Here is a 26,713-nt window from a genome sequence, read left to right on the forward strand (position 1 = left end):
AGAAGCGCACTTTGTCCTTGTGGAAGGGCCGGAAAGGAGCTCTCTTGGGGGAAGGGAGCGAGAGGGCTGGCAGGAAAGGACCGACCGGGGTGAGGCAGTTTCGGTTTGCTCGGAGTTCCCCTTTCTCTCTGAAGGAGAATTGCCGTCGCGGACAATGGATTCCAGTTTGGTGAGCGGGCCTCAGAGTGTGGGTGGGAAGAGCAAGGGGCAAAGAAGGGCTGCTGCCTGCTACTCTCGCGAAGGCAGCTCGGAGACGCTCCGGGGCTCCCAGCTGGAAAAGCACCAAAGAGTGCTGAGGCACCTTTAAAGTTATTATGGCATGAGCTGAAAAAGAACACTCCCCAGTCTTTACCTACTCTCTCTGTCTCTGAATGGTGGCCAGTGGGGAATAAAGGTTTTTTTTTTGGGGGGGGGGGGAAGGAAGGGGAGTTCGTGATATGAGTTCTGATAAAGTTTAGACAGCCTTCCCCAACCTCATGCCCTCCAGATGCTTTGGACTACAGTTCCCAGCATTCCTGACCATTGACCATGCTGGCTGAGGCGCATGGGAGTTGAAGTCCAAAACAAGACTAAGTTGAGGGTGTGTATCAAACTCTTGTTACAAATTGGCTACCTGTCTTTACCATCTATTTACAACAACCAAGTAATGAACTGTGCTCTCTCTCTCGCTGATAAAGTTGTACAGGAGTGATAAAAGGGTTGATTAATTTTCTCGCTTGTGTGCATGTTCATCAGGATTTCAAGTAGGGGTTATCAACGTACCAGAATACAGAATTGCTAGCCTTGCTTTTGTGTCTTTATCTACTTATTGGTGCACAATAATCAGCAACTGGTGCTTTTCGTAGTATGGACATAAACATTAATTCCTGGCTGAGTGAAATGCTTGAAACCCACATTGAAACTCATATTCTAAGTCACGTAAGTGGTTGCGTGAATATAATAAGTCAAGAGTGGTTTAAAATTGATGGTTGCATATGTGTTTTACTAGAATGGGAGGGGCTGTTTGGGAATTAGAATGGTTCTGGAAGGATTATATTCTCTCTTTCCCACAACTGCCCTTGATAATTTCAAGGCTCAAATTCTTGCTTAGCCATGTGATGCAAGACATACGGCTTTGGATAACCCTCTCTTTCCCAGAGTTATCAACTCTGTGGCATTAGAGGGGGCATGAGATAATTACCTAAAACAAACTGCTCACTATGTTCTCTGCTGAAAAGTGCTATGGAAATGTGGTTCTAAACTTGCACAACTTTGTAGCAGAGTCTTATCTGCTGTAGCACGTACAGTGTTGTTTTAATTCCTTTTGTATGTTTGTGTGCTTCTCCCTGCAGGTTTTCTCTGTATTGATCGCTGGGCTGGTGGTTGTAGCATCTGCCGTCTTATTCCTTTTTAAAGCAATGGGAAATCTGATGAAGAAAGGTCCAGTTACCTTACAAGATCCAAACATCAAGTATCCCTTGCGTTTGATAGAGAGAGAGGTGAGCTGTTTTGCACAGAGGAATAGGCCTTATACTGAGTCAGACCATTGGTCCATCCAGCCGAGTACTGTCAATTCTGACTGGCGGCGGCTTTCCAGGCTGAGATCCTTTTAAATGGAGGTGCTAGGGACCTTCTGCACGCACATGATGTACTCTGCTGCTAAGCTACTGCTCCTATCTGAGGTTTGCAGTTGAATAATGTGAAACTGGCTCTGATTTTCTTTCTCTATGCCATGACCTTGTAAACGTGCCAAATTATCAAGGACTCCAGCCACCAAGACATTGCATGATCCTGAGTAAGCCAGAACAAGCTGCTTTCATATTTTACAGCAGGAACAGTCTAGATACCTCTAGCTCAGGCTTTCCCAACCTCATGCCCTCCAGATGTTTTGGATCTGAACTCCCAGCAGTCCCACCCAGTATGGCCAATTACCAGGAATGCTGGCAGTTGTAGTTCAAAGTGCCACCCCCAAGTGATTTCTCAGTGTTTTCAATTCTATCTCCATTCTTAATGCCTTCTCCCTTCTGATCTCCCCAATCCGCAGCCATCACTACATCAGGTGAGTACAGAGAATCCACCCACACAGCTGCAGGGCTGTAGCCTGCTGTTGGGTATTATTAATTACATATTTATGCTGCCCATAGGCGTGCGCAGCACATTTCATTAGGGGGTTCAGCCAGGGATTTTTTTTTTAAGGTAAACATTGATTAAATATATAGTAATAAAGGACTTTTTTTTCATTCATCAAACAAACAAAATAAACGAAAACTGAAGTAAACTGTATTTTTTTTAATTAACAAGTAATCTGTACTTTAAAAATACACATTTTAAAATGGAGACTCTGAATACTATTTTTTTGCTGTAGTGATAACCAGGCATATATAAAGATACAGTCAATTTTCACCATCTTTAAATTTAATCAGATAATGACCTAATCCAAACTTACTAAAACAGATTCACATTTAAAACAGATTCTATCACATTAACAACAATGAGTGTCATCTTAAGTTCCAGCACCATACAGAGAATACACCATACATCAAATGACCTAATAATGATTTTAAAAGATTGCCCTGTGTGCTGCTGAGCAAAGAATTTGGAATGAGGTCCAGGAGAGAGACTTCTGGGGTGAATATAGTGAGGACGAGGGGTGGCTGCGAGCCTAGCGTAAGAGAGGGCTGGCTGACAAGATTTGGAAAACTTGGGGGAGTGTAGGAGATCTGGAACTAGGGGCATCTCTGGAAGGCCGCGAAGGGGCTATTGGCAGAAGACAGGAGATGAAGGAGAAAAGAGAGGATGGGAAACCGTCACAAGGGCACATCAGTCTTCTTTACTGATCAATTGTAAGCCGCTCCGGGAGACTTTTAGGCTGAGGTACGGGATAAAAATACTCTAAATAAAAATACTCTAAATAAAATAAGGGCAGAAGAAGAGGATTGGCGTAGGGGGAGCCCTGGGGAAAGAAGAGAGAGAAATGCCCCTATGTGTGGGGTAGAAGAGGGAGAGAGGGTGATTTATGGGTGATTTATGAGTGTCCCGGAGGGGAAAGGAAACAGAGATAATGTTTAGCCTTGAGGAGAAGCCTGAGGGGAGACATGATAACACTCCTCAAATACTTGAAAGATTGACACACACAGGAGGGCCAGGATCTCTTCTCGATCCTCCCAGAGTGCAGGACACGGAATAATGGGCTCGTTACAGGAAGTCAGATTCCAGCTGGACATCAGGAAAAACCTCCTGACTGTTAGAGCAGTATGACAGTAGAACCAGTTACCTAGGAAGGTTGTGGGCTCTCCCACACTAGAGGCCTTCAAGAGGCAGCTGGACAAGTATCTGTGGGGGATGCTTTAGGGTGGATTCCTGCATTGAGCAGGGGGTTGGACTCGATGGCCTTGTAGGCCCCTTCCAACTCTGCCATTCTATGATTCTATGATATATTGTTACCATCCTTGGGCTCAATTTTCTGCCTGTTCAGACAGAAAAAAGAGTCTATTCCTGGTGCTAATAAGTTCAGTTTAGGACATGGGCGCGGTGGAGCAAAGCTATAAGGAGCTGAATATCATGGCTCTTTGGTTAAAAACACCCACCCCGTGTTGCAATCACAAAATAAGAAAAGCCACATTCAGTGTATGTATGTATATCCTGTTGAAATGTAAACTTTATAACTTTTTATAGTCCATCTTCATTGGGTGGAAAATTCAAACTTGTGCCACGGCTAAGTAGGGTTACAACTTAATTTTCAATGCAGTTAAGAATCACTATTTGTATTGTGCAAGGCCTAAAAATGGTTACAGAATAACTAAACCTTTGAAACATCTCAAAATGTGTGTTTATTACTGCTGCTGGCTTTAGAGTAATGTTTTTTGTGTTTTAATTCACTCTATTGAAGTAAAATGTTTGTTACTTCAATTGACAGAAGCCTTTTAAAAATCTTGGAAATTTATTATTGATTGCTATCATCTATCTGAAACTATATTGTATTTTGTATTTGTATTTTTAACTTGTTGGTTGTTTTATGATGGTTTTAATTTTTGTGAACCGCCCAGAGAGCTTCGGCTATTGGGCGGTATAAAAATGTAATAAATAAATAAATAAATAAATAAAAAAAGTCCTACAACTTCCAGAATGCCCAAGCCATCTATGCTGGCTGGGACATGCTGGGAGCTGTAGGACTTTTTCTGTCTATAGGACTGCACCCTAACTCAACCTAACTTCGCAAAAGCACAAGCTCCTGGACCTAGTTCTAACCTTAACCCTAAAAAGAGCCCTGTGCAACCCCATGCATGTCTACTCAGAAGTAAACATGCTGGCTGGGACATGCTGGGAGCTGTAGGACTTTTTCTGTCTATAGCAGCGGTTCTCAACCTGTGGGTCGCGACCCCTTTGGGGGTCGAACGACCCTTTCACAGGGGTCGCCTAAGACCATCGGAAAAGGGCCCGCCCGTGCCAAAGTAGCTCTGGGATCTCAGGCCCTCGCAGCCTGCTGCGCTTTGTCTCGGCCAGTGTAGGCCGAGAGCCCGGCCGTGAGGAGCGGCAGTGGATGGGCCCACCCTCCGACAGCCCAGTCGCCCGGCACCTGAGTGAGCTGGCAGCCCCGGGTTGCGCTGGTTGGGCTAGCAAGCTGGTCCTGGCTCCCCTCTGCGAGCGCGCCCACCGCAGGCCGGGGGGGGAGAAGAAATAGAGCGGGCCGGGATGAAGCGGTGGAAGGGGGGCGTTGAAGGCGAAGGAGGTAGGCGAGGCGGTGCCCGGATGCAGGAGAGGAGGCGGGCCGGCTCCCTCACCGCACGTGTTCGTGCCCGGGCGGCTGCGCCCGTTTACGTGGCTCCAGCGAGCGGCCGGCAAGGCGGTTCTGGCCCCTCACTCCGGGCGCCACTCCTCCCACGTGGAAAGCTGTCCGCGCCGCGTGGCGTGGCAAAGGAAGTTGGGCAGGCCAGGGAAGAGGGGCCGAAAGGTGAAGCCCGATGGAGACCGATGAAGGGAGAGAAAAGCCTAAGGTAAGGGACTCTCCCACGAGGGGCTTCCTCCTCCTCTGCCGGCCGGGAGAGAGAGGGCTCAGATGAGGAAGTTGAGCAGGCCGATGGAAGCCGAGGAAGGGAGAGAAGCCTACTCTAAGGTAAGGGACTCTCTGTGCTAGGCTGTCCCGGGTGAGCTGGGCCCACTGAAACAAAAAGGGGGGGCTCCGCTCCTACCCCAACCTCCAAACCTGTGGGCCAAAGCCCGTCTTTGTCTGAGTTCAGAATGATCCAGTTCTCAATGGGGAGATTCCCAGCTGCTGTTGATCAGCTCGGGATTCTAATACTGAGCGCGCTTACACACAAGTAAATCCTGTTGAACCCAATTGGGCTTCTGAGTAGACATGTATATAGGATTGCCTTGCTCGTCCACGGGAAACTCCTCGCATTCACCTGCAACGTTGCTGCTCTGCTGTTACCGTGGAATCACCAGGGTGTGGGAGGGGAGGCAGTGGCTGGTTGAACAGCGTGTGTGTGTTTGTGTGTGTGTGTGTGTGTGTGTGTGTGTGAGAGAGAGAGAGAGAGAGAGAGAAAGAGAGAGAGGGAGTGAGTGAGAGGGAGTGGGAGGGAGTGGGAGTGGGAGGGAGAGGCAGCAGCAGAACTGGTAATTTATGCTGTCGCCAATCACAACTCCAAAATAGCGACATTTCCCACCTTTTAAGGGAAATGCCCCTCTTGTTTGACCCCACACACCTGACACGAGCAAGGCAATCCTATATACATATCTACTCAGAAGCCCAATTGGGTTCAACAAGATTTACTCACGTGTAAGCACGCTTAGTATTAGAATCCCGAGCTGATCAACAGCAGCTGGGAATCTCCCCGTTGAGAACTGAGAAGAATAGAAAAGGCGTCTTTTCCCACCTCTCAAAGGCAGGGTCTACACGTGGAGCTTCGGGGCGCTTGCCTGCGTCTGGAGTGCGCCTTCGAATCGACTGGCCCAAGTGAGGCCCGGGCCGAGCAATGTTTTGCTCGTGAGGCGGCAGGAGGGAGGAGAAATAATTGCAGAATCTGAGTAGGATAAAGTGTGCTTAGAAGGGCCTCCCACCCACCCCGACGAGCTGACCTGCAGATGTGTGGGACTACATGTCCCATCACCTGTATGCTGGCTGAGGCGGATGGGAGTTGTGGTCTGATATGTGTGGAGGGCACCCTGTTGTGAAAGATTGAAGAGGCCAGGGTTCATAGCCCCACTCAGCAGTCCTCATGGGGAAGGAGAAATAATCATCGTAATTCTTTACAAGCCTTCACTTTGGATGGCATTTCATGTATCCCAGGAAAAGGACTCGAATCTACGAAAGATTTTTCTGCCATCATAAACGTGGCTGTCTTTAAAGTGTCACAAGAGTCTGCTGTTGTTTTTCTTTGCTGCAACACACTGGCATGGCTAATGCACTGAAAACTGTAACGATGCATTTAAAATGGATAAAAATCCAGGATGATGAAAAACAATCCGAAATGGGAAAAGGCAAAGCAGATGTTAAACAATGAGACATATTCCGGCAATAAGAAGGGAAGAAATAATAGGAGTGCAACTAATAGAGAAAGGCTTCTGTACCCTAGCTCTGCATGTGCTTATTCAGCAGTCATTCCTTTTGTGCTCACTGGGACTAAATGCTTTGGGCTGCAAAGGGTGCTTTGCATATGTAAGGTGCTTCCAAACAGAGGGTCTGCTACCTGTACTAATCAGAACTGCACGCAGCTTCGGCTTTCGCTCGCCTGCTCTGTTACTGACCGCGACCGCCTTCTCCGCCCCTCACAGAAATAAAGTTGACCCCAAGGGAGCCCCGCCCTCGTCGGGGGCTTCAGACAGCCTTAGGCGGCACCTTCCCGCCGCTTTGCCCCACTCATCTCTATCCCCACCCCCACCCCTCCACCCCGTACGAGAAAGCCGGTACCACTAGAGCCAGGTCAGGTGTGGTGGCCACCGTGCTGGTGTGGTTTTTGTGATTAATCACTATGTGATTAATCACTTTAATTATGTTCAATTTGTTACAATGAAAATACATCCTGCATATCAGATATTTACATTACGATTCATAACAGTACCAAAATTACAGCTATGAAGTAGCAACTAAAATAATTTTATGGTTGGGGGTCACCACAACATGAGGAACTGCATTAAAGGGTTCTGGCATTAGAAAGGTTGAGAGCCACTGGTCTATAGGATTGCACCCTAACTCAAGCTGACTTCTCTTGGACCTAGTTCTAACCTTAACCCTAAAAAGAGCCCTGTGCAACCCCATGCATGTCTCCTCAGAAGTAAACATGCTGGCTGGGACATGCTGGGAGCTGTAGGACTTTTTCTGTCTCCAAATCATCCCCCCAAGTCACAGAAAACTACAGCCACCCCCACTACAAACATGCATTCATTCAGTCAAACAACCAGGCATCCCATTCAGACATCAATACACTCACACTGTCAGCACACGTGTGCATGCACACACATACACACACTCAGCATCACAAACTCCAAAAACACACATACATGCACACGTGCATTCACTCAAAGACCCCATGCACCCCCACATTCTCTCTCACACACAAACCTCAGTCTTGCCTCCTCCTCTATCTTCTCCTCCTCCTGCTTGCTTCTTCTTGCTGCTGCTTCTGCTTCTTCTGAGCTGGGGGGTGGGGTGCTGGAGGCTGCGTTGTTGCACGCAGCCCCCAACCCCTCACCTTGCTCTCATCGCCCACCCCACGTGGCGGCCATCTTGAATCTCGCCCGAACTCACGTGAGATCTCAGCTGTTGGCTGGGTCTCACAGAGTTCCCAGCCAGCTGCCGAGATCTCGCGTGAGTTCGGGCGAGATTCAAGATGGCCGCCGCCACTCACGGGAGAAATTTAGGCCCGGTAAGTTGGAGTTCTGGTTGCTGCGGGGCCCAGTAACCACAACCCCGGTATTTTGGCAGGGACGGGGCAAACATGGCGGCGGCAGCGTATTAGGGGGTTCAGCTGAACCCCCTGTCTGCACGCCAATGATGCTGCCCAGAAGCCAAGGCTGTCTGGGCAGTTTAAAATTAAAACCATAATATACAAAAATCAAGATTTAAAACTTAAAAAAATTAAAAATGTCATATAAAATCAATAAGTTACAGTCTGGGGAAAGCTTGTTTAAAAAGATATGTTTTCAGGAGGCATTGTAAGGTTGTTACGTTTTCCACCTCCTAAACTGCATGAGGGAGGGTTTTCCAGAGGTTGGGTGCCACTACAGAGAAGGTTAGTCGAGGTTGATCATGATGACATTCTGTTCGGCCTCCTCAGACAATCGTAAATGTCATCTGGGTGTATATAAGGGAAGGTGCTCTGCTAGATGTCCTGGTCCCAAGTTGTTTAGGGCTTTATAGGATAATAACATAACCTTGTACATGGCTCCGTAGCTAACAGGCAGCCAGTGCAGTTCTTTTAACACCGGTTTTATGTGGGCAGAGCTAGGTGTCCCTGTGAGCATCCTAGTTGCTGCATTCTGCACAAGCTGCAGCTTCTGAACCACATACATGGGTAGCCCCACATAGAGCACATTACAGTAGCCTAATTGTGAGCTTACCAGTGCATGAATGACTGTGGCTAGGCTATTCCTATCCAGGAATGGGTACATAAGAATCTGTGGATTGATGCCCTGCCTAGATAGGAGATTAGGAGAAAATGAAAGTGGGTGATTTCAGACTCCCTCCAAGGAAGAAGTCTGGATGAGCAGCTTGTGACCAGAGGTTGTCATAAGTTATCTGCCTTTGTGTGGCTGGAATAGCTGTTTTGATAACCCTGTGTACTGCAAATCCACTGCTCCTTCAGGAGTCTTTTATTTCTCTCCTTCCACACTCAAAGTCTGGAAGGAGACTGCCTCAAAGTCTGAGAACTACTGAAGTATCTATTTCTTCCCTATTACCTCTGATGGAGCCATCTCCCCCCCCCCTTCTTTCTGCAGTGCAAACAACAAAAGTTGACCTTTTGGGCATTCTGTAATGCTGCAGGCTCCGTTTTTTTCCTTTAAAAGACACCATTGAGTGGGTGGGGTTGTGGAGACAGCAGGTTGGGGGCAACAGAAGCTGCATTGTACCGCATGGAAGCATGGGTCTGAGAACTAAGGCTGGTTATCAGGCTCAGCATCTTAATAAGACTTTGAAAAAAAGTCTACCTCTTCCTTGAGATGCTTTGTTACATTCTTACCATAAAACTGTTCTCTCCCTTCTTGTGTTTTAACAGGAGATCAGCCATGATACCAGGAGATTTCGCTTTGGTCTGCCATCATCAGAACATATATTGGGCTTGCCTGTAGGTAAGCATAGCTGTGAGTGACTTTGTGATCGATTTCTGACACAGTGTCTTTGTGGTGATGCCCCACATGTCTGGAATACCTTTCTAGTGAAGCCTGCCTGGTGCTGAAATGGTTATATTTTCAGTGCCAGGAAAATATATTTTTATTTGTCCAAGCTTTTTAGGTGTTTTTAGAAGTTTTTTGTTTTTTTAAAAATCTTTTGGATTTTTTTTAAAAAATTGTTTTGTTTATATAGTTATTTAGTGTATTGGTGACAGGTGTTTCTCAACCTTGACTTGTGAGCCCCTCTGGGAAGCCTTTGGGATGGAAGAGCAGGTTTTCATAGAATCATAGAATCATAGAATAGCAGAGTTGGAAGGAGTCTACAAGGCCATCGAGTCCAACCCCCTGCTCAATGCAGGAATCCACCCTAAAGCATCCCCGAAAGATGCTTGTCCAGCTGCCTCTTGAAGGCCTCTAATGTGGGAGAGCCCAACCTCCCTAGGTAACTGATTCCATTGTCGCACTGCTCTAACAGTCAGGAAGTTTTTTCTGATGTCCAGCTGGAATCTGGCTTCCTTTAACTTGAGCCCAATATTCCATGTCCTGCACTCTGGGAGGATCGAGAAGAGATCCTGGCCCTCCTCTGTGTGACAACCTTTTAAGTATTTGAAGAGTGCTATCATCTGATAGCACTCTCCAAATCTGATAGCACTCTTCAAAGAGTCCATCTGAAAAATTGTGTTTCTTTTTTATTTAACAAAACCATGAAGGTGAAAATTAGTAACATGGTCTGTAAAGGTAGGTGGTGGGGATGGGTCAGCATGATAGGCTGTCTTGGACGATCATCTGAGTAAAATATGGGAACAATGGTCTGAATATAGTGAAAGTCTGATTCATGATCCTGAAAGCCAACCCATGGGATGCAGTGTTGCCCAAGGGCGTTGCTACAGGAATAGCAAAGTGATTGTTTGAATGCTTCATGGCAGGTCTGGGTGAGTTTGGGGCTCATAGAAAGAGAAATAGAGCCATGGGGAGAAGGGACCAAGGGAATCCAGTTCCACCAACCCAGTTGCAGGTGCCTAAATGTGAATGCAACCCATAATGTGAGATTCTTTGTGTTGCGTTCTTATTTCTCAACTTCTTGGAATTGATGCTCTCCAGTTTTCAAGCTTATCTTCACAACTGTGAGTCTTCCCTTTAAAAAAACATGCAAATGAATGCTGACATGTTGAGGGACCTAATGAGAAGCTTCCAGATGAGGCATGCATTGTATATGAGAGTCATTCAAGTCCTCATTCATGGAATTTTACTGGAGGTCCAGATGTCGTCTTCCATTTGTGACTCTTCATTGTTTTCCCTTTGCTTCTTCCATCTCTTTTCTTACCACAGAAAATCCGTTAAGGAGGGCAAGATAGCTTAGCTGCAAAATGTTTTTTGTTTGGAGCTCTCTGGAAGCAAAAGAAAGGATTTCCATGTTGTCGACTTTGCTTGTTTAATACCATGATAAGCTACAAAATAGAAAATTAACTACTTTTCTCTAGGTCAACATGTTTATCTCTCTGCCAAAGTTGCTGGTAACCTTGTGATCCGGGCCTACACTCCAGTTTCTAGTGATGAAGTGAAAGGCTACGTTGATTTAATTATAAAGGTATGTTTAATGTGATTTAATGCTGGTAGATTAATTTGCTTGTTTTAATTGCTACATTCTTCATACACACATGCATCCACCACTGTCCTTTGTTTTTACTTCAGTATTTCCAATCTCCTTTTGCTTATTGATAATAGTAAATGAAATGCAAAACAGATGGTTCTTTTTCTTTGCTATAAAACACCTGGTTTGGGCCTGGAGACCTGGTATAAACTTTTCGGTGATTAGCAGGTATAGAAGGCAGTGTGGTCTTCTCTTCCTTCCATATAAGCAATGAGAAACAAGGTGTTTTTCTGGATCCTACTTCATGTTTTGCATAACAATAGCCTTCCCCAACATTGCGCCCTCTGCATGTGTTGGACTACAACTCCTATTGTCCTTAGCCAACATGTGACCACATGCTAGGTTAGGGAAGGCTATGGTAGACCATTGCAGAATTCCATATTCCATTCCATTGCATAGTACCGTTATCCAAAATGAATGGCTACAGTCATTGCTACTATTGTTGTACCTCCCCCACAGGTTTACTACAAAAACGTTCACCCCAAGTTTCCTGATGGTGGAAAGATGTCCCAGTATTTAGACAGCATGAAGATTGATGATACCATTGACTTCAGAGGACCTAATGGGCTTCTGGTATATAAGGGGTCAGGTACTATAATGTCAAAGAATTTAGATGTAAAATATATGATGTGGTGATGGAGGTACAATACCTATGTTTGGGGCACTTTTTCATCTGTTACTGTCTGATGGTCCTGTTTGGATTAAGAGACGTTGGTGTAATGTAGTATCATGATGGAGAGGGGAATTTGTGGGGCTTGAGCCCTGATGATGCTTTTGAGAGGTGCTGGGGTGGGTGGGAGGGAGAGTGATGGACAGAATGGAAGATTTGTGTGTGAGAGAGAGGGGGGGGAGGGAGAGGTAAGAGTGGCAGCATCTCAGCAGGAGTAGGGTGGCTCCACTATCTTCAGTCCAGTCATATTGGGTGGTATAGACATGTAATTAATTAATAAAGAAAATAAGCATCTCAGTGGAAATTGGCACATAACTTAAGCCTTTTAGGATCATTGCAAACTTCTAGCCCATCCATTTCTAAATGGATATTAATGAATACCCCTCTTACAGTATAGTCTGGTGTATGTTAATACAGAAGTAACTCTGTGCAGTGAAACTTACTCTCAAGTGTGCATAGATTTGCAGCTTTAATTACATAGTTTTCTACTGCATTTTTGTTGCTGTAGTTTAAGGGTTGGCAATGCACCTCTGGACACTTCTGGGTGCCTGTCAAGGTGTCCTACCTGTCCCACTTATTTTAAAACATTAATGCATAATCTTACCAGCAGCTGGGAAATAGGGTTCTGTTTGCGCTGAACACTGTGGGTTCAACGGGATTACTGAATGTGTTGGTGTTCACCACCCCCACCTCTGCCTTGTATTCACTCTTTTGGGCAGATGACTTGTCCTTTGCCATGCCTCCCATGGCAGCCATTTTGTGTTAGTATCCAGGACAGTTCCTCAACTTCTCAAATGTGCTCATGGCGCTAAGAGGTTGCTTCCCCCTGCTGTAGATGTAGAAAGTTATTGCAACATAGGCAATTGGTTCAAGAGTAGGCAATTTAGGATCATGCATTCCTTAAGAAATTCATACAAGCAATATAGGGAACATATGTTTAATAGTGGGTTGTCATCTAGAAGATCATGCCATCTTACTCTTCTTGTCAACATCTATGATGAGCAATCTGTTGTGTAGCTGTATCCAATGACTTGGATTCAAAGATCTCTAGATAAGTAGAAATCCACTTCTGTTTGTGCAGGGCAGCCCCACTGAATTCTCCCAATTGCTCCATCCCTCTGTCACGTAAAATAATACAATCCCCCCTTTTTTGGGTGAAAGGTTTCCTGAGGTTTGAATGGACAAAAGTTACTAAAAATGGGGAAAAGAGGTGGGTGTACATGCAAAGCTGACAGGAGAATGTGAACAACAAGATGCAGTAAGTCAGTGGAGTTTGGGAAGAGTAAGTAATAGACAAAGAAACTTCCAAGGTAAGCCCCAAACCTGAGGCAAAAGTCATATAATTCAGGTATGCTGCCAGCAGGTGAAGTGGTGATCAAGTCTTCTGAGGGAAAGGTGATGTCCTTCAGAATAAAGAGCCCAATTGATATACAACCAGGACACGTAATTCAAAGGCAATGTTTTTCCTTATCATGCAAAGACTTGGCAGAATGAGTATTTAAGGTACCCTCAAATCACTAGAACTCCGAGGAAGACTTGAACACCAAAGAAGCAGCTGCTCACAGCACACTTCCTGCTTCTGAGTATACAACCTGGCTGGCCACCAGGCTCTATTACTCCAACATAGGTAACGATTCCAACTATTTCAACTTAGATGTGAATAGATTAAATTGAAGTACATTCTATCTAAATAAAGGTGTTCTAAAAAGTGCATTTGGATTTTGAGTCTCAGGGCCTTGCTAGACCAGGGGTTAGCGCGGTGTGAGGCCTGTGCTCACCCCTGCGCATCTAAATGACGCCCAGGGGATCCCGGCCTCAGCCAGGGCTCGAGCCGCCCTGGAACCGCGCTAACCAGAACCACTTGTAGTGCGGTTCTTCCTGCGGTCCCGGCCTCAGGTCGGGCTGAGGCTGGGCCCACGCGCATGTGGCTACTTATGCGTGAGTAGCCAGGAAAAGCAGCGGATGGGCTGCAGCGCTCCCACCACCACCAAGTCCCCAGCCTCTGTTTCCCGCCTCCCCATGTCCCCGACTTGTGTTGGCCTCTGCCGCCAAGTTCCCGGCCTGTGATGCCCGGAGCTGCCATATCTCCCGGCCAGGTATCACAGGCCGGGGACTCGGCAGTGGAGGCCATCACAGGCCGGGGACATCGGGGGGCGGGAAACGGAGGCCGGGGACATGGGGGGTGGGTGGGAAACGGAGGCCGGGGACATGGGGGGGAAATTGCGGGTGGGAGACATCGGGTGTGGGATCGGACATCGCGGGTGGGGGGCAGGCAGGAGAAGGAGAACGGGGCTGGGGGACATTGGGGGGAATCTGACATCGCGGGTGGGGGGTGGGCGGGAGGAGAATGGGGCTGGGGGACATTGGGTGGGGGATCGGACATCACAGGTGGGGGGCGGGTGGGAGAAGGAGAACGGGGTCGGGGGGGAGAGAAGGAGACTTAAAAAATACTACTTACCTTTCCTGGCTCCTGCTGCCTCTTTAAAAATAAAAAAAATGGCGGCTGCAACAGCTCTCCTCCAGAACTTGTTGCGGCTCCCGTCTGAATAAGGGTGAGATCTCGCGTCATTCCTAACGCGAGATCTCCCCTCCTCTCCTCCAGATTATCAGGTAGGTCTAGCAAGGCTCTCAGTGTGTATCTCACTCCGTAATAATCCCAGCTATTCGTAGCATCTCTGCAGCCCACTATGCCCCATCCCATGTTTACCAGAGACTACATACTTAGGAACAGCTTGGGGGCTGCATAGGGCAGAGGGCATAGTGGAGAGAGGAGCTAGGGATGCCCCTGCAGTGCTAGTCAAAATCTCCTTGCCCATCTCTAGGTCTTCTAACTTGGAAGAAAGACCTAGTGTGTTCAATAGACTTATTCCCTGGTAAATTATCATAGTATTGCAGGTTGAATGTGCAGCGCTGTATGCTATAGTGATTAAATACTCTTCAATTTGCATTGACAACTGTAATTTCACATTCACACAGGCAATTTTTCTATCAAGCTGGATAAGAAGTCTGCAGCAAGAATGAAATTTGCAAAACACCTTGGAATGATAGCTGGTGGAACAGGTAGTCTGTGTTGCTATGTTGACAGTGTGCCATGGTTAGAGAGTGAATGAATACGTGATTTAAAATAGTTGATATTTTGATCATAAAATGCGGAGCTTCCTGGCGTATAAAAGTGGCTGTGGGGGTCGGGCTAAGTAGGTAAGGGTAGTGGTGCACACCTCTTTACAACAAGAGACAGTTCCTTAACAACAAGAGACAGTTCTTTGTTTAAAATGGCAACAACTGCTCCCTGAACCCCAATATTCTGTTCTTGGGCAAGGTGTTGCAGTGTGTGATAGCATCTCAGCCCCAGGTGTTCCTGTGAGGCAGATTATTTGGAAACACTTCACTGTGCTTTCGGCCTGGTTATGGGACAGAGACTTTGTTTCCTTAAATACCTTCAGAATTTGTTCTAGAGAATGAATTTAGTTATGCTGATTGTTAAAAATCCAAGAAAACCATTAAGGGCTACTGCTTTATAGGATTTTCTTTTGCACACATTTGCAGCTAGTGAACCATAAAAACGGATGATCTGGTTGACGGCTGCATTACGTTTTTCTGCTTGTGGAAATGGAGAATGTATCTAATTTTTGGCTTTGGCTTTAATTTTCATAGGGATTACTCCAATGCTTCAGCTGATCCATCACATCACAAAGGACCCCAATGATAACACAAAGTGTTCCCTCCTTTTTGCTAATCAGGTGGGTGGACTTCTCTAGTTTACTTGGATTTCTTCTCAATGGGTCATGGATAGGATTTTGCCGAACTATTTTTGCAGTGGAAATGTAAAATAGCGACTAAACTAGCACCAATTTGAATGTTGGTAGGAGACAGACAAAGAAGCAGCTTGTATGTCTTTACACAATGTATGATAAATTCTGGGCTGTCCAATGTAGCAGGCCTTTCACATTTGGGCAGCCAAACCTGAGACATGGTTGAATTAACACTGGCCCAGATGAAGTAGGTAAACTGTGTCAGAGTTTGCAACATTGTCCTGAATTTTAAATTAGAACCTCAAGTATTTTCGCAGGAAAAGATGGGTTTGTATAAGGGAGGAAAAACCCCCAAACTCCACATTCCTGGCTATAGACCAGTATAAAACCTAGGATGGACTAACATGCACTAGTTCAGGACGGTCTGGAATACTGGCTAGGATCAAGGAATGGAGCCACCATAAATACTACTATCTCTTCCCAGTAAATAGGAATGGATGCTTTGGTATTTTACTGCATGAGTTCAAAGAATTAGCCCACACTCTCCATGACAATTGAGGAAATTTTTAGATGTTGCACATAAGGAGCATAAGTTTCAATTGGTGTACACATGCAAGCTCCCTTCTATCAATGCCTGGAGATGGCATAATATGAATCTAAAAAAACTTGGTCTAGAAGCCTCAATCCAGTGTAGAGGTTGCCATATGTAGAGAGCCCTGTTAGCATGTGTGTTAGCGCGTGGTTAGACTTTCTAGTGCAATAGACAAATATGAGTGCACAAAGCCCTTAAAATACTTAAAAGTCTTGAATATTGGCTATTCAGGAGTGGAGGACTGAATTCAGCCCTTCCCCCATCCCTTTTGCTGCCATAAAACTGGTTGGAAGATTTTTGCTTTGTTAAAAAGGGCTCTCTACATGCACTGTTGGATCAGGATGCTTGTCTTTAATATTAGAAAAGTGGTGGCTGAGGTGATGTGCTTTCTGTACAAAGGAAAAGGATAGAGAGAATTTGAAATCTACAAGTCAGATATTTGTTGGGGAAGAAGGAAGAGGAAAGAGTTGTCATGGCAAACTTCCTGTAAGTGAAAAGAGGTAGGGGGAGCTAAAAAAAAAAAGGGTATTTCATATTATATACCAAGGTGGGGCATAGGGAATGCTATGGGGGGAAGAGTTAAAACTGAGTTCCATTGTCCAAATGCCTCTGATAGAAATGTAGTTTTTACTTTTTGGGCAATGAGATAAGACGTTTACATCTTCAGGCCCATTGGTGCCTACAAGCCTGAAGAATTCCGGATGGTGCATCAGATAAGTTACACTTGTTGAGCCTTGTACAGACTCGCCTTTTAACTTAACTGGCCAAGTGAAGTGAGAGACCTTTGTCCATGATTTAGATTTGTCCATTTGGAATTATGAATGTTGTTGAAGAAGGAGATTGAACAAAATTTTGTACTGATAGATGTTCAGGGCACATTTTAAACCAGCACAGCCATTTTCAAAGGGAAAATGAAAAATAGATAATACTCAGTTATAAGCAAGGTCTCTTGACTGCTATGCATTGGTGGTATTCTAAGTGCCTCCATCCCAGGGGTACGTCTTGGCTCCATATTGTCTAGTTTGGTGGGGAGCAGGGCTTTACTTATTTCCTAATGATACTGAGCATTTGAAAGAGGTAGGTGGAAAAGCTCCCTGTAATTGGGATGATGTAAATAGCATTTTTAGCATAAATCAGGTGAAAGTATGCAGTGGCATGTGTAGTGAAATCTTCCTTTTCACTTGGCAGGATGATGTTGCAAGCCTACATAACAAAAGTCTTCTGGGGTATGATCTACCCAGAGTAGCTTAGTCTTCTATGCCAACTGATAAGGAGGATTTCAACACACATCAGATGGAGAGGCATGGTAGAAGTTCTGATAAAATAGTTGGCTTAATCCACAGAGGCAGCCAAGTCATTGATTGCTTACATGTGCAACATACCTTACTGCTTGGTAAATGTTTGTGTTTATATCCACCTTCAGAGGCTGTTCTCCGGAAAAATACATGTAATAAGAGCTGTAACCACAATAATCTTACAGTTCCATACTTCCAGTGAAGTGAGCTGAACTTATTTCTGAGGAACCCACTTCTAAGCAATGGTGCTTAGCATTGCAGTCTAAGTTGACTTTTTATAGAGCTCTTAAGGTGGAATGGGGAGGAACCAACGAAGCTAGGATGTAAAGCTGAATAACATTGATTAGAAGGACATGGGACAATTATTAATAGTAAGAGAAATGAAATAATTGCTGAGCTTTATTACTATTTCACTGATTTTCTATTGATAGACAGAAGAAGATATATTACTGAGATCAGAGCTTGAAGATGTAGCTGCAAATCATCCTGACCAGTTTAAACTGTGGTACACTTTGGACAGACCACCTCAAGGTAAGGTACTCATGGCTACAAGGCTAAAGAAGCGGTCTTCCTTATATACATATAATCTGAGCATAGTTCAGGCATAAGTTTACATTATTATGATAGGGTACACTTCTAGAACAGTTCGAACCAAGCGTTTCAATTTTGTGAACTAGCATTGCTTCTGCAAATGTTTGGGTATTTGAATTAATAATTAACTTTTCCTGACTGACGCAATTGCTATTGCTGATGCATCGCGGGGGCCCTTCTGAAGCAACATGCAATTTCACTAATAAGGCAAAAGCAACAGATGTTAAATAGTCATGTGAGGGTAACAACAGATTTCATACTACGCAGCATTTTCATTTGAGGTAATGGGGAAAGGAACACCTGGCATCACCTTATTTTGGAGGGCAGAAAGTGGAATTTCAATGTACAGCATATTGGATATTGAACTTTTTCTTGATTTAAGATAGGGTGCCTACATTTCTAATGTAAGCAGTAGTAATTTATAAACTCAGCTGACTGTGTTGTTTCCAAGATTCAACAGGGGCTTAAGACAGTTCTAATTTTGTCTGTCGATGTACATTGATGTTGGTATAAAAGCTTCCCTGCCCAGCTCGGGGTTTGAGGCCCCTATATGAAGTTCATGCATAGTCTTACTCATTCAACTCAACAGAAGAGGCTGCTCCATATATGAAAATTGAACTTTCATTGAACTGAATGGAGGAGACATTCTAAATCAGAAAGCTCCATGCTACAGCCCTCTATGTATATATAACATGGTGTGAAGGTGATATTTTCTGATGGTATTAGGTAATTAATTTGAATGCATAGCCCTACAGCTTTCTAATACTTATCATTTTAATTTCAGGATGGAAATATAGTTCTGGATTTGTTACTGCTGACATGATAAAGGAACATCTCCCTTCCCCTGGAAATGACACTCTAGTTCTGATGTGTGGACCTCCAGCTATGATTCAGTTTGCCTGTCAGCCTAATCTTGTAGAACTAGGGCATGCTAAAGAGAGCACTTTTGCTTACTAAACTTGAAGTTGTACCATTCTGACTAGTCAATACCAGAAATATAGATCTTTTGTGCCAAAGTATGAAATATTGTTTGGGTAAATAACGCTCTGTGGTTTGCCTTTTGCATGCTACTTTCATTACAAAAGTTGTTGATGCTTCACATACTGAGACTGCAACCTTATACACACTTATCTGGGACTAAGTCCCACTGAACTCAGTGGCGCTTGCTTCTGGGTAGGCATGGCTGGGATTGCACTGTGAGCTAGTAATAACTCAGTCATTTTGGAAACAAGCTCACTCATCCTGTATGATCTCACATAGAAATGGTGGCAGGTTTTATCTTATCACCATCACAACCCAATGCAGAATTAAGTATTGAGGGCAAAAAATGCATTTTCAAGTTCTGCGGAGCCCTTCATACCCCCTGTCAGTTGTTGGAGAGGGTGGAAGTAGGAAAGCATGTAGCTGAGTATATCTTCATTGGTATGGGGTGATCAGGGAAAAGGGGGCATTAATTTCTCCACACACCCCTACCTGCTTCCGCTCTGCCTTAGGCCAGAGCACAGCCCGACTGAGACACTTTTCTCCGAAGCCTCCTATTTTAGAATCATGTATGGCACCATTGTGGCATGCAGCCTTCTGCTAGACTTGTGGCTGCGCTGATTCATGGCCAGTGCAAAGCTCATGCATTTGTATGTAGGATAAAAACACAAATGCGACACCGTTTCCCCCCATAAACTCCATGTAAACCACTGCAGGTGGATGTGCACCATCCAGCCCCTCAACTTTAACCCTGTAAATGAACAAGGAATCATATTCTGACAGTATTCTAATTGCAAACACTTGTGCAGAATACACTTAAGTTATCTAGGACAATATTGAAGACAAATTAGGAAATAAATACATATATTTGAGCTGTATTTCTCATGCACGTCTTAACTTATTCAGATTCCAAATGCTCATACGAAAGCAGGGAAACATTTCCTAATACAAGCTTTGAATCCCACCATTGATTCTTGTGCTCGAAACACTCTGCTCAGAAGTGGTTTACTTTTTAGCTGAACAGCCCACCTGTTCAGACAATTACTGTGGAAACTTTTGTATGCATGCTTGTGTCTCAACACACATCTTTGTAATTAAAAAATGTACAGCAGAGTTTGACATGCTTTTGAAGATACAGTGTGTTCTCAGTCCAGAACTATATGGCAATATAAATATGCTCAAAAGCTCCAGCGGTCTGAAATGAACATCTGTTGGCTGAACATTGAGTGAAGTTTCTGCAGGGGCCCTTCAAGTATTCCTCCTGGGTATGCATCCAAAGGCCTATTATGTAACTCTGTAAGGTGGGTTGGCAGCTTGGCATTTATTATTCTCACAGTGTGATTCAATTAATGCCTTCTGGTTGAGTGTTGACCAGAGATGTTGCAGGAAGAAAACAGTCAGGGTTATTAGTAGAATGGTAACAGAATGGAATGTCTCTTGTGAACAAAACTTTGTATCACCAGCAGATGGAACCCTTGCGTAGTGAAGTTCAGATGTTCAGCACTGTACAGCATGCTGGAGGTCTTCAGGACAGATCAGCAAAGATTGCAGAACAAACAAAAGATAATGTTCAGAATTGTTTGCTATTAAAATTACTTCCGGAGCAGGCCTAGGTCTGCCCTAGGAAATCTCATTGGAAGAGGAAGCTAAAGCAGTTATGTGCAATGTAAGAGTCATGATTACAGAGCAACAGTGTTAGAGAAGTGGAAGTTACAGATGCTCTACATAAGAACAACTTTTCCCCTCGTAAAGAACATGTAATTTCCCCACATCAGGAAATATTCTATCTGAAGGCTAATCTAATTCTTCCCCTGATCAGAGGCACACTTAGAGAGCTACAGAGATTTTAGGGGATCACAAGTCATTGCCTTTTCAAAATTAAATTTGCTACATAAAGAAAATGTCTCAGGATACTTTAATAAGATAAGAGTCCTGTCTTGCAGGATTTTAAGCTGTGATTAAAAGCCTGCTTCTTATGCTTAGGATATCAAAGCTTCAAAGAGGTTAGTAGTTGTACTTCTTTCCTGTCATAATGACATTTCCCCTTGAGTTTCTTTCCTGTCATAATGACATTTCCCCTTGAGTTTTGCAATGTTAAAAAAAAAAGCCTCTGCTAATTTCTATCTTGGTTGTTAGAGAGCCCTTTGTGGAGTTCCTGTATTATACTGGTCAGTGATGTTAGAAGACAGACAGAGAAAATAAGTCTGGGCCCGGTAATATTCTGTTTGGTCCCTTCATCGTTCTTCATAATTAAATTTTAAAGACATTTTATGAAGAGTATTTTGCTTTCAGGTGACCAGGTAAAAACAACACTTGGAAGCTTACTAACCATAATTTCCTTTGAAATAACTTCACTATAACTGAACTAGAAGAATGTGGTATTTGATGTGCACACTTTAAATCCTTGAGCAAAATATATCGTCTTCTAGATCATCCAATATAATATCCGCTAGTGTAAGGAGGATGAAATGTCATAGAAACAGCTATGACATTACAGGACCAGTCTTCTATACTCCACTGCTTAGCCTTGTTAAGTAAATGAAGTTAAGATTGCTTATTACAGACCATGGTTTAGAATATGTAATGAAGGTAGAAATGCTGCGTACAGGGTAGGAATGATTCTTCAAATATTGGTAATTTCTAACGTTCAACAGGCAGCACTTGTTGTAGCTTCATTAGAAGCAGTGAAGTAATTAACACATTTGTAACACTAGGGAATAAGTTCTTCTATACTGTAAGTTATACTGTATTAAAAGTAAATAATTGCATCAGTCGAATTAACCATTCTGAAGCAGGGACATCTTAGAAAACTCACAAGAGTCCTACAATCTGCACCATGAGCAAATCTAAAGGTACAAAATATAGAAAATGGATCACTGACCAGTAAACGGCTCATGCCACTTTAAAAATGTATTTACATATCCTAAATTTCCTTATTTCTAAAAATGTTGCATAGGTTCCTTGAATGCATGTGTTAAGTATCTAGACTGTGGGGTTTTCACCCGTTGGGATGTTTTAAAAGCTACTTAAAATTTCTCCTATTTCAGTGGCAAAGACATCGGCAGATGTTTAAATATAGCACCCAGCCTGCACCAGTCATATCTCTTAATACAAGTGAGTTATTAGTGGTGTTGGTCACATGGAATCTTCATCTCCATTCCTCAAATGCTGGTGTTAAAAATCTATCATCATTCAACATCTGATCTTGGCTTAACATAGTCTGGAAATAAAAAAAAAAATTGCATATAGTAAGGAACAAACTGAAGATACATGTAAACATATATATTACAGATTTATTATATATATTATAATTAATATTTATATATTATTATTATTTACATGGGAATAATTTATGAATAGCTTATTCAAGATTTTCATACACAAAATCCCTCTTAATGTAAGCAGAAACAGCAGGAGCTGACAAATCTAAGTAATTTGTACAGCTCTTCTATTGGGTTGAGTCAAATTTAATCACAGAAAGAAAATTTCTAATATGTGGAGAGAAGTTTATGTCTACTACAAGCCATGAGACTGGGTGAACTGTACACGCAAGAGAGTGGAGAATGGTTCATATCTGACCTCCAGGGCCACCCATTCTTTCACAGCACATTTAAATGGCATGGCATGAAGTGTTTGTGGCAGTTACTGCACCCTCCAGCCTTACTGCACCCTTCACTTGTCCTGATCTGGCTCTAATAGTATTAAACCAGTGGCCTTGGTGAGCCAGTAAAGCCCCCCCCCCCCAGATGAACACTGCAGTTCTGATGGAGATCCCAGAGATGGTCTGCTAATGTCCTTGGATATGAATGAACATGACTAATGTAACACACCATCAATCATATAGTCTCATTTTCTTCTTTAAAAGATGACTTAGTAGTACATACCGTGAGTTTGCTTATTCCTTGAGAGAGTTCCCCTATTTGCATTACTGTTCCTTCTGAATGCTCCATCTGTAAAATCATTTCAGCAACTAAATGAAATCAATACAGCTAGTCCATCTTATCCAAATACCGCATGCATGCATCTGATGATATATTTTGAACTATTGTGCAGAAAAACCTCAGAAAAATGAAATTTAATCACATTGCTTTCTTCTGAGTATTGGAGTTATTTCCAAATTTCACATTATCCATATACACACAGTTGGATCCAGATTTAAACGTGTGCAACATGGATGGCAGAAGTGAATTTCCTAGTCCTCTCTGCCCCTTCAGGCTCCCTACACAGAGGGTAAGGGAACCTGCTGAATGGGGTGAGCTTGTGTACAGGTGGTGGGATGGGAAGATCCCCCCAAATTGGGTGGAGGACCCTTCTGTCACTGGAAGACAGATCCTGGACACAACCTATAGATTACTTGACACCACTCAGTTGAGCATATAGTCTGTTAGCAGAGTCAAATATATTTTGTTGAGAGAATTCATTTTGGATTAACTTAAGTTTTTTTTTTTAAAAAAAAATACACCAAGGGGTCTATCCTATACATTATTTTTGTGCATTTCTATTTATTTATTTGTAGAAGGGAACACAGCAAAGCTGTTTCCATTTCAAGATGCATACATGCATATTCAAATGTCCATCATGCTGCATTAATGACTGAAAAAAGGTTGTTCATACTTGGAACATACATTTTGTTACTCAGAAATCTTTCACTTCACAAACATGGCTATATAGATTGTACCCAGATTCACCATTTATGTTAATAACCTGCTCAGTCCACCATCCACCCCAATTACCTTTGAGCAGAAGAGTGAGGATCAGCCCCTTGGCTACTCCCCCTTCCACACACCCCATTGGTAATGAATGAGTTAAGTTTATTTGTTACTATTTTAGGCCAGCATCCAACAGGTCATTCCTGCCCTGCTGATTCCATTCTACAAGCAATGGGTCCCACCAATTCTATTGTGCAAATGGGATCCAGGGCTCACGTAAGAGTGATTTAGCTGTTCCTAGAGGAAGCCCTCAAATAAGCAGAAATGCTCATTTCTGGAACGAGGCAGGTTGGCAGAGCTCCTTTATGTGGGCTCCGCTGAATTGCCTTCTTCCAGAAATGAGCCTTCTCATTTTGGGTTGCTTCCAGAAGTGCTAAATCTCCCATGGGGAAGTGGTGGGTCTAATTTGGACAACAGAATCAGTGGGGTGCAGGGGAGTCTGTGGGGACATAAGCACCCCATTGGATAATAGCCTTAATATTGATGATTTTTAAAATTAGACTGTTTCTTCCCCACTCCCTTCTACAAACGTTAAGTTATTGGAATCCCACATTGCCTGCAAGCCTGTTTAATTTTGTGGCCTTTTCTCCCTACGCACATATAGCCATCTCACTGGGTTGGCAGAGGACCATTCAGCCAGACTCTTCACCATCTGCAAAGGTGGCCTGGTTTGATTTATTTACAGCAAATGCTAATCAAAAAAATGTTGCACAAATCAGACTTCAAAGTAATCAAAATCTATATATGATTTTTAATAAAATAAAATAAAATAAAATAAAATAAAATAATAATAATAATAATAATAATAATAATAATAATAATCTGGAGACTTCATCCATTTAATGCCACAAGGATGTCTTTTGCCCTCAAAGGCTCATACATGGGACTACTTTCTCCACCCTTGCCTTTGCATGTGTACTGGGGAGTTTCATTTGTGTCTGTGAGGAACCATTGATTTGTTTTTAAATTGCGAAACTTAGAAAAATAAAAATAAAATATGAATCTTAAGGTACGGTACATGGATGCTATTTGAAGTTCAGTAAACTTGCCAAACAAATGCTCAGGATTAGTCAACCAAGTAAAAATAAGTCTCCTTGCTTTAGATGAAACAGAATAGCTTAACCATGATATTCCAGTGTCAGGAATGGCTAAATACACAATGGTTTTTGTTCTCAAAGTAAACATAATAATTGTTTCCAAAGCCATATCCCTAGACAGGACAGAGAAGCAGCACCCATTTTTTAATTTAACCACTCAGGCAGCTGCACAAGTAAACCTGCTTGGCTAGTTGCCTTAGTAAGAATGTAAGAGCCCTACTGGATCACACCAAAGGTTGATCTAGTCCTTTTCCCCACACAATGGCCAACCAGGTGTCTCTGGGAATCCCACAAGCAGGACATGAGAATACCCCTCTTGTTATTCCTCAGTAACATGCATTCAGAAAAGTGCTGCCTCTGATCCTGGAAGTAGTACGTAGCCAACAGCCTTAACTTCAATGACTTTGTGTATTCCCCTTTTAAAGCAGTCTAAGTTGGTGGCCATCACCACATCCGGAGGAAGCAAATTCCATAGTTTAACCATAATTTACTTCATGTCATTCCTTTTTTGCCCTTTCTGTAAGCTTCCCAGAAGGATCTGTTTGACCACTGTAGGGAATTGGACCCCAAGACTAGACAAATCCTTGGTGACATCTAGCATAGCTCCTCTTATGTTCTTAAATCAGTTTGAAATGGGATACTGCAGGAAAATGTGGCAAAGGCCAAGGAGATGTGGCGAGCAGTTCTATGCAATGCAGTGTGTATTACTTTCATTGCAAACTGCTTCAGAAGCAGGATTTTAAAAATAACTTAAAAATTAAAATGTTCAAAACTTTTCTGACTGTGCATTTCTCTCACCCACCTGCTTTACAGTTACGTAAGATTGTGGCCCAAATGCATAATGATCAAATCACTTGCATTATAAAACAAAGCTTAAACAATAAATTACATTTTGAATGAGGGAAAAATGAAATGTGTTAGATGTAATGAATCATGCATATGAAAAAATAAACTCTTTGCAATTAGTCTTTTCAATTTGCCACCGTTTTTCTGATTCCGTTTTTGACTTGGGAACCAGAATCCATAGTAGTTGCAGCAGGCTCTTGTACCTTGCAGAAAGTTCACAAGCTCCATCTGCTCCATTTTTCAGGTTTTTAAAAATCACTTTACACAGTACCCTTGGGATGGTATTTAGAGAATCTCTTCAAACTCTGTAATATTTTAAGCATAATTCCATCACACAGAGAACAATCACAACATTAGAAGTTGGAGATTTCCCTACAAAGTATAACTTTTATTGTTTTGCTGATAAAGTCGTATTTTCATTTTTTTAGATGTACTGTTAGGTCTATCACATATCATATACATTCAATATGGTGCAGACACTGCACAGCTGAAATAGCATTTCCTATTAAAAATATACAATCCAGTTGTACTGTTCAGAATAAAATAGACATATCTTTACAACTGTTTACATTAAAAAACTAATATAAAAAGTTAAAAATATATCTGGGTGGCATCTATGGAATATTAAAAACAAACCAACACCCAGCCCCACAGCAGCAGTACATATAGAGCACCTTTGCTGGATTTGGGCTTTTGGGTGCCTTGACTTCAGCTACAACCATTGTGTAAAGCTTTTTGTATTCCTGAAAAACGGCATGACAAGATGAGTAGGAGGACATATATTTGCAAATGGTAGATAATTCAGATGATATTTTAAGTATAAAATTCTTCAATCCTCATCCCAGTATATCCATTCAATCCATGCAGATGCATTATGCATTTTAGTTAAATTGTTACAAAAGGTTATTTGTAAGATTTGGAATGCATGAAGAGGATGAGAGGTGAGTGACATCAGTCCGCCTGGCCCACCTGATCCAGTTTGTCTAATTCTTTGTCGGGGAGTACGTTGTGCACTTTGTATGCACCATAGCTCCTCTGAGTACCATTGGTCGTACTTGGGCTTGTATCCATAGGGCAAATGTAATCTGTAGATTCATCAAATTTCTTTTTCCTTAAGTTTCCAAAATGAGAAAATCCAAGTTTCTTTGGCTAATAAGGATGAAGGGGGATAAAGGGAGGGAAGGAGAGAGAGCACAGTGTCAGAGAAACACATAATGGCA

At 43.1% G+C, this 26,713-nt stretch overlaps 2 protein-coding genes across 3 annotated transcripts in view; one reads left to right on the forward strand and one right to left on the reverse strand.

Moving 5' to 3' along the window:
- On the forward strand, window positions 1-20,029 carry LOC134392735 (NADH-cytochrome b5 reductase 2). 2 transcript variants are annotated; one of them, XM_063117308.1, is made up of 9 exons: window positions 1-169; window positions 1,332-1,478; window positions 9,195-9,279; window positions 10,791-10,897; window positions 11,420-11,549; window positions 14,607-14,690; window positions 15,285-15,370; window positions 17,701-17,800; window positions 18,645-20,029. In XM_063117308.1, the coding sequence occupies exons 1-9, from the start codon at window positions 155-157 to the stop codon at window positions 18,815-18,817; spliced, it is 927 nt and encodes a 308-aa protein (XP_062973378.1). In that variant the 5' UTR covers window positions 1-154; the 3' UTR covers window positions 18,818-20,029. The 2 variants fall into 2 exon arrangements, with proteins under 2 accessions (XP_062973378.1, XP_062973379.1); XM_063117309.1 differs by having other exon boundaries at window positions 2-169; window positions 9,195-9,267.
- Window positions 20,030-20,113: 84 nt separating this feature from the next.
- PPFIBP2 (PPFIA binding protein 2) overlaps window positions 20,114-26,713 on the reverse strand; it is a 104,447-nt gene continuing 97,847 nt past the window's right edge. The window contains exons 27-29 of the mRNA XM_063118420.1: window positions 26,463-26,642; window positions 22,726-22,791; window positions 20,114-22,061 (exon numbers count right to left, since the gene is read on the reverse strand). Coding sequence (XP_062974490.1) covers window positions 21,990-22,061; window positions 22,726-22,791; window positions 26,463-26,642 — 318 coding nt within the window. The 3' untranslated portion in view covers window positions 20,114-21,989. The remainder of the gene's footprint in view (window positions 22,062-22,725; window positions 22,792-26,462; window positions 26,643-26,713) is intronic.

This window comes from Elgaria multicarinata, chromosome 2 (genome assembly GCF_023053635.1).
Source record: "Elgaria multicarinata webbii isolate HBS135686 ecotype San Diego chromosome 2, rElgMul1.1.pri, whole genome shotgun sequence".
NCBI classification, from domain to species: domain Eukaryota; kingdom Metazoa; phylum Chordata; class Lepidosauria; order Squamata; family Anguidae; genus Elgaria; species Elgaria multicarinata.

Bases quoted from the DNA above. Each gene is read 5' to 3' on its own strand.
- LOC134392735 (XM_063117308.1), top strand. The intron at 14,691-15,284 runs GTAGTCTGTGTT...TAATTTTCATAG, and splicing joins AATGATAGCTGGTGGAACAG to GGATTACTCCAATGCTTCAG. The intron at 15,371-17,700 runs GTGGGTGGACTT...TTCTATTGATAG, and splicing joins CCCTCCTTTTTGCTAATCAG to ACAGAAGAAGATATATTACT.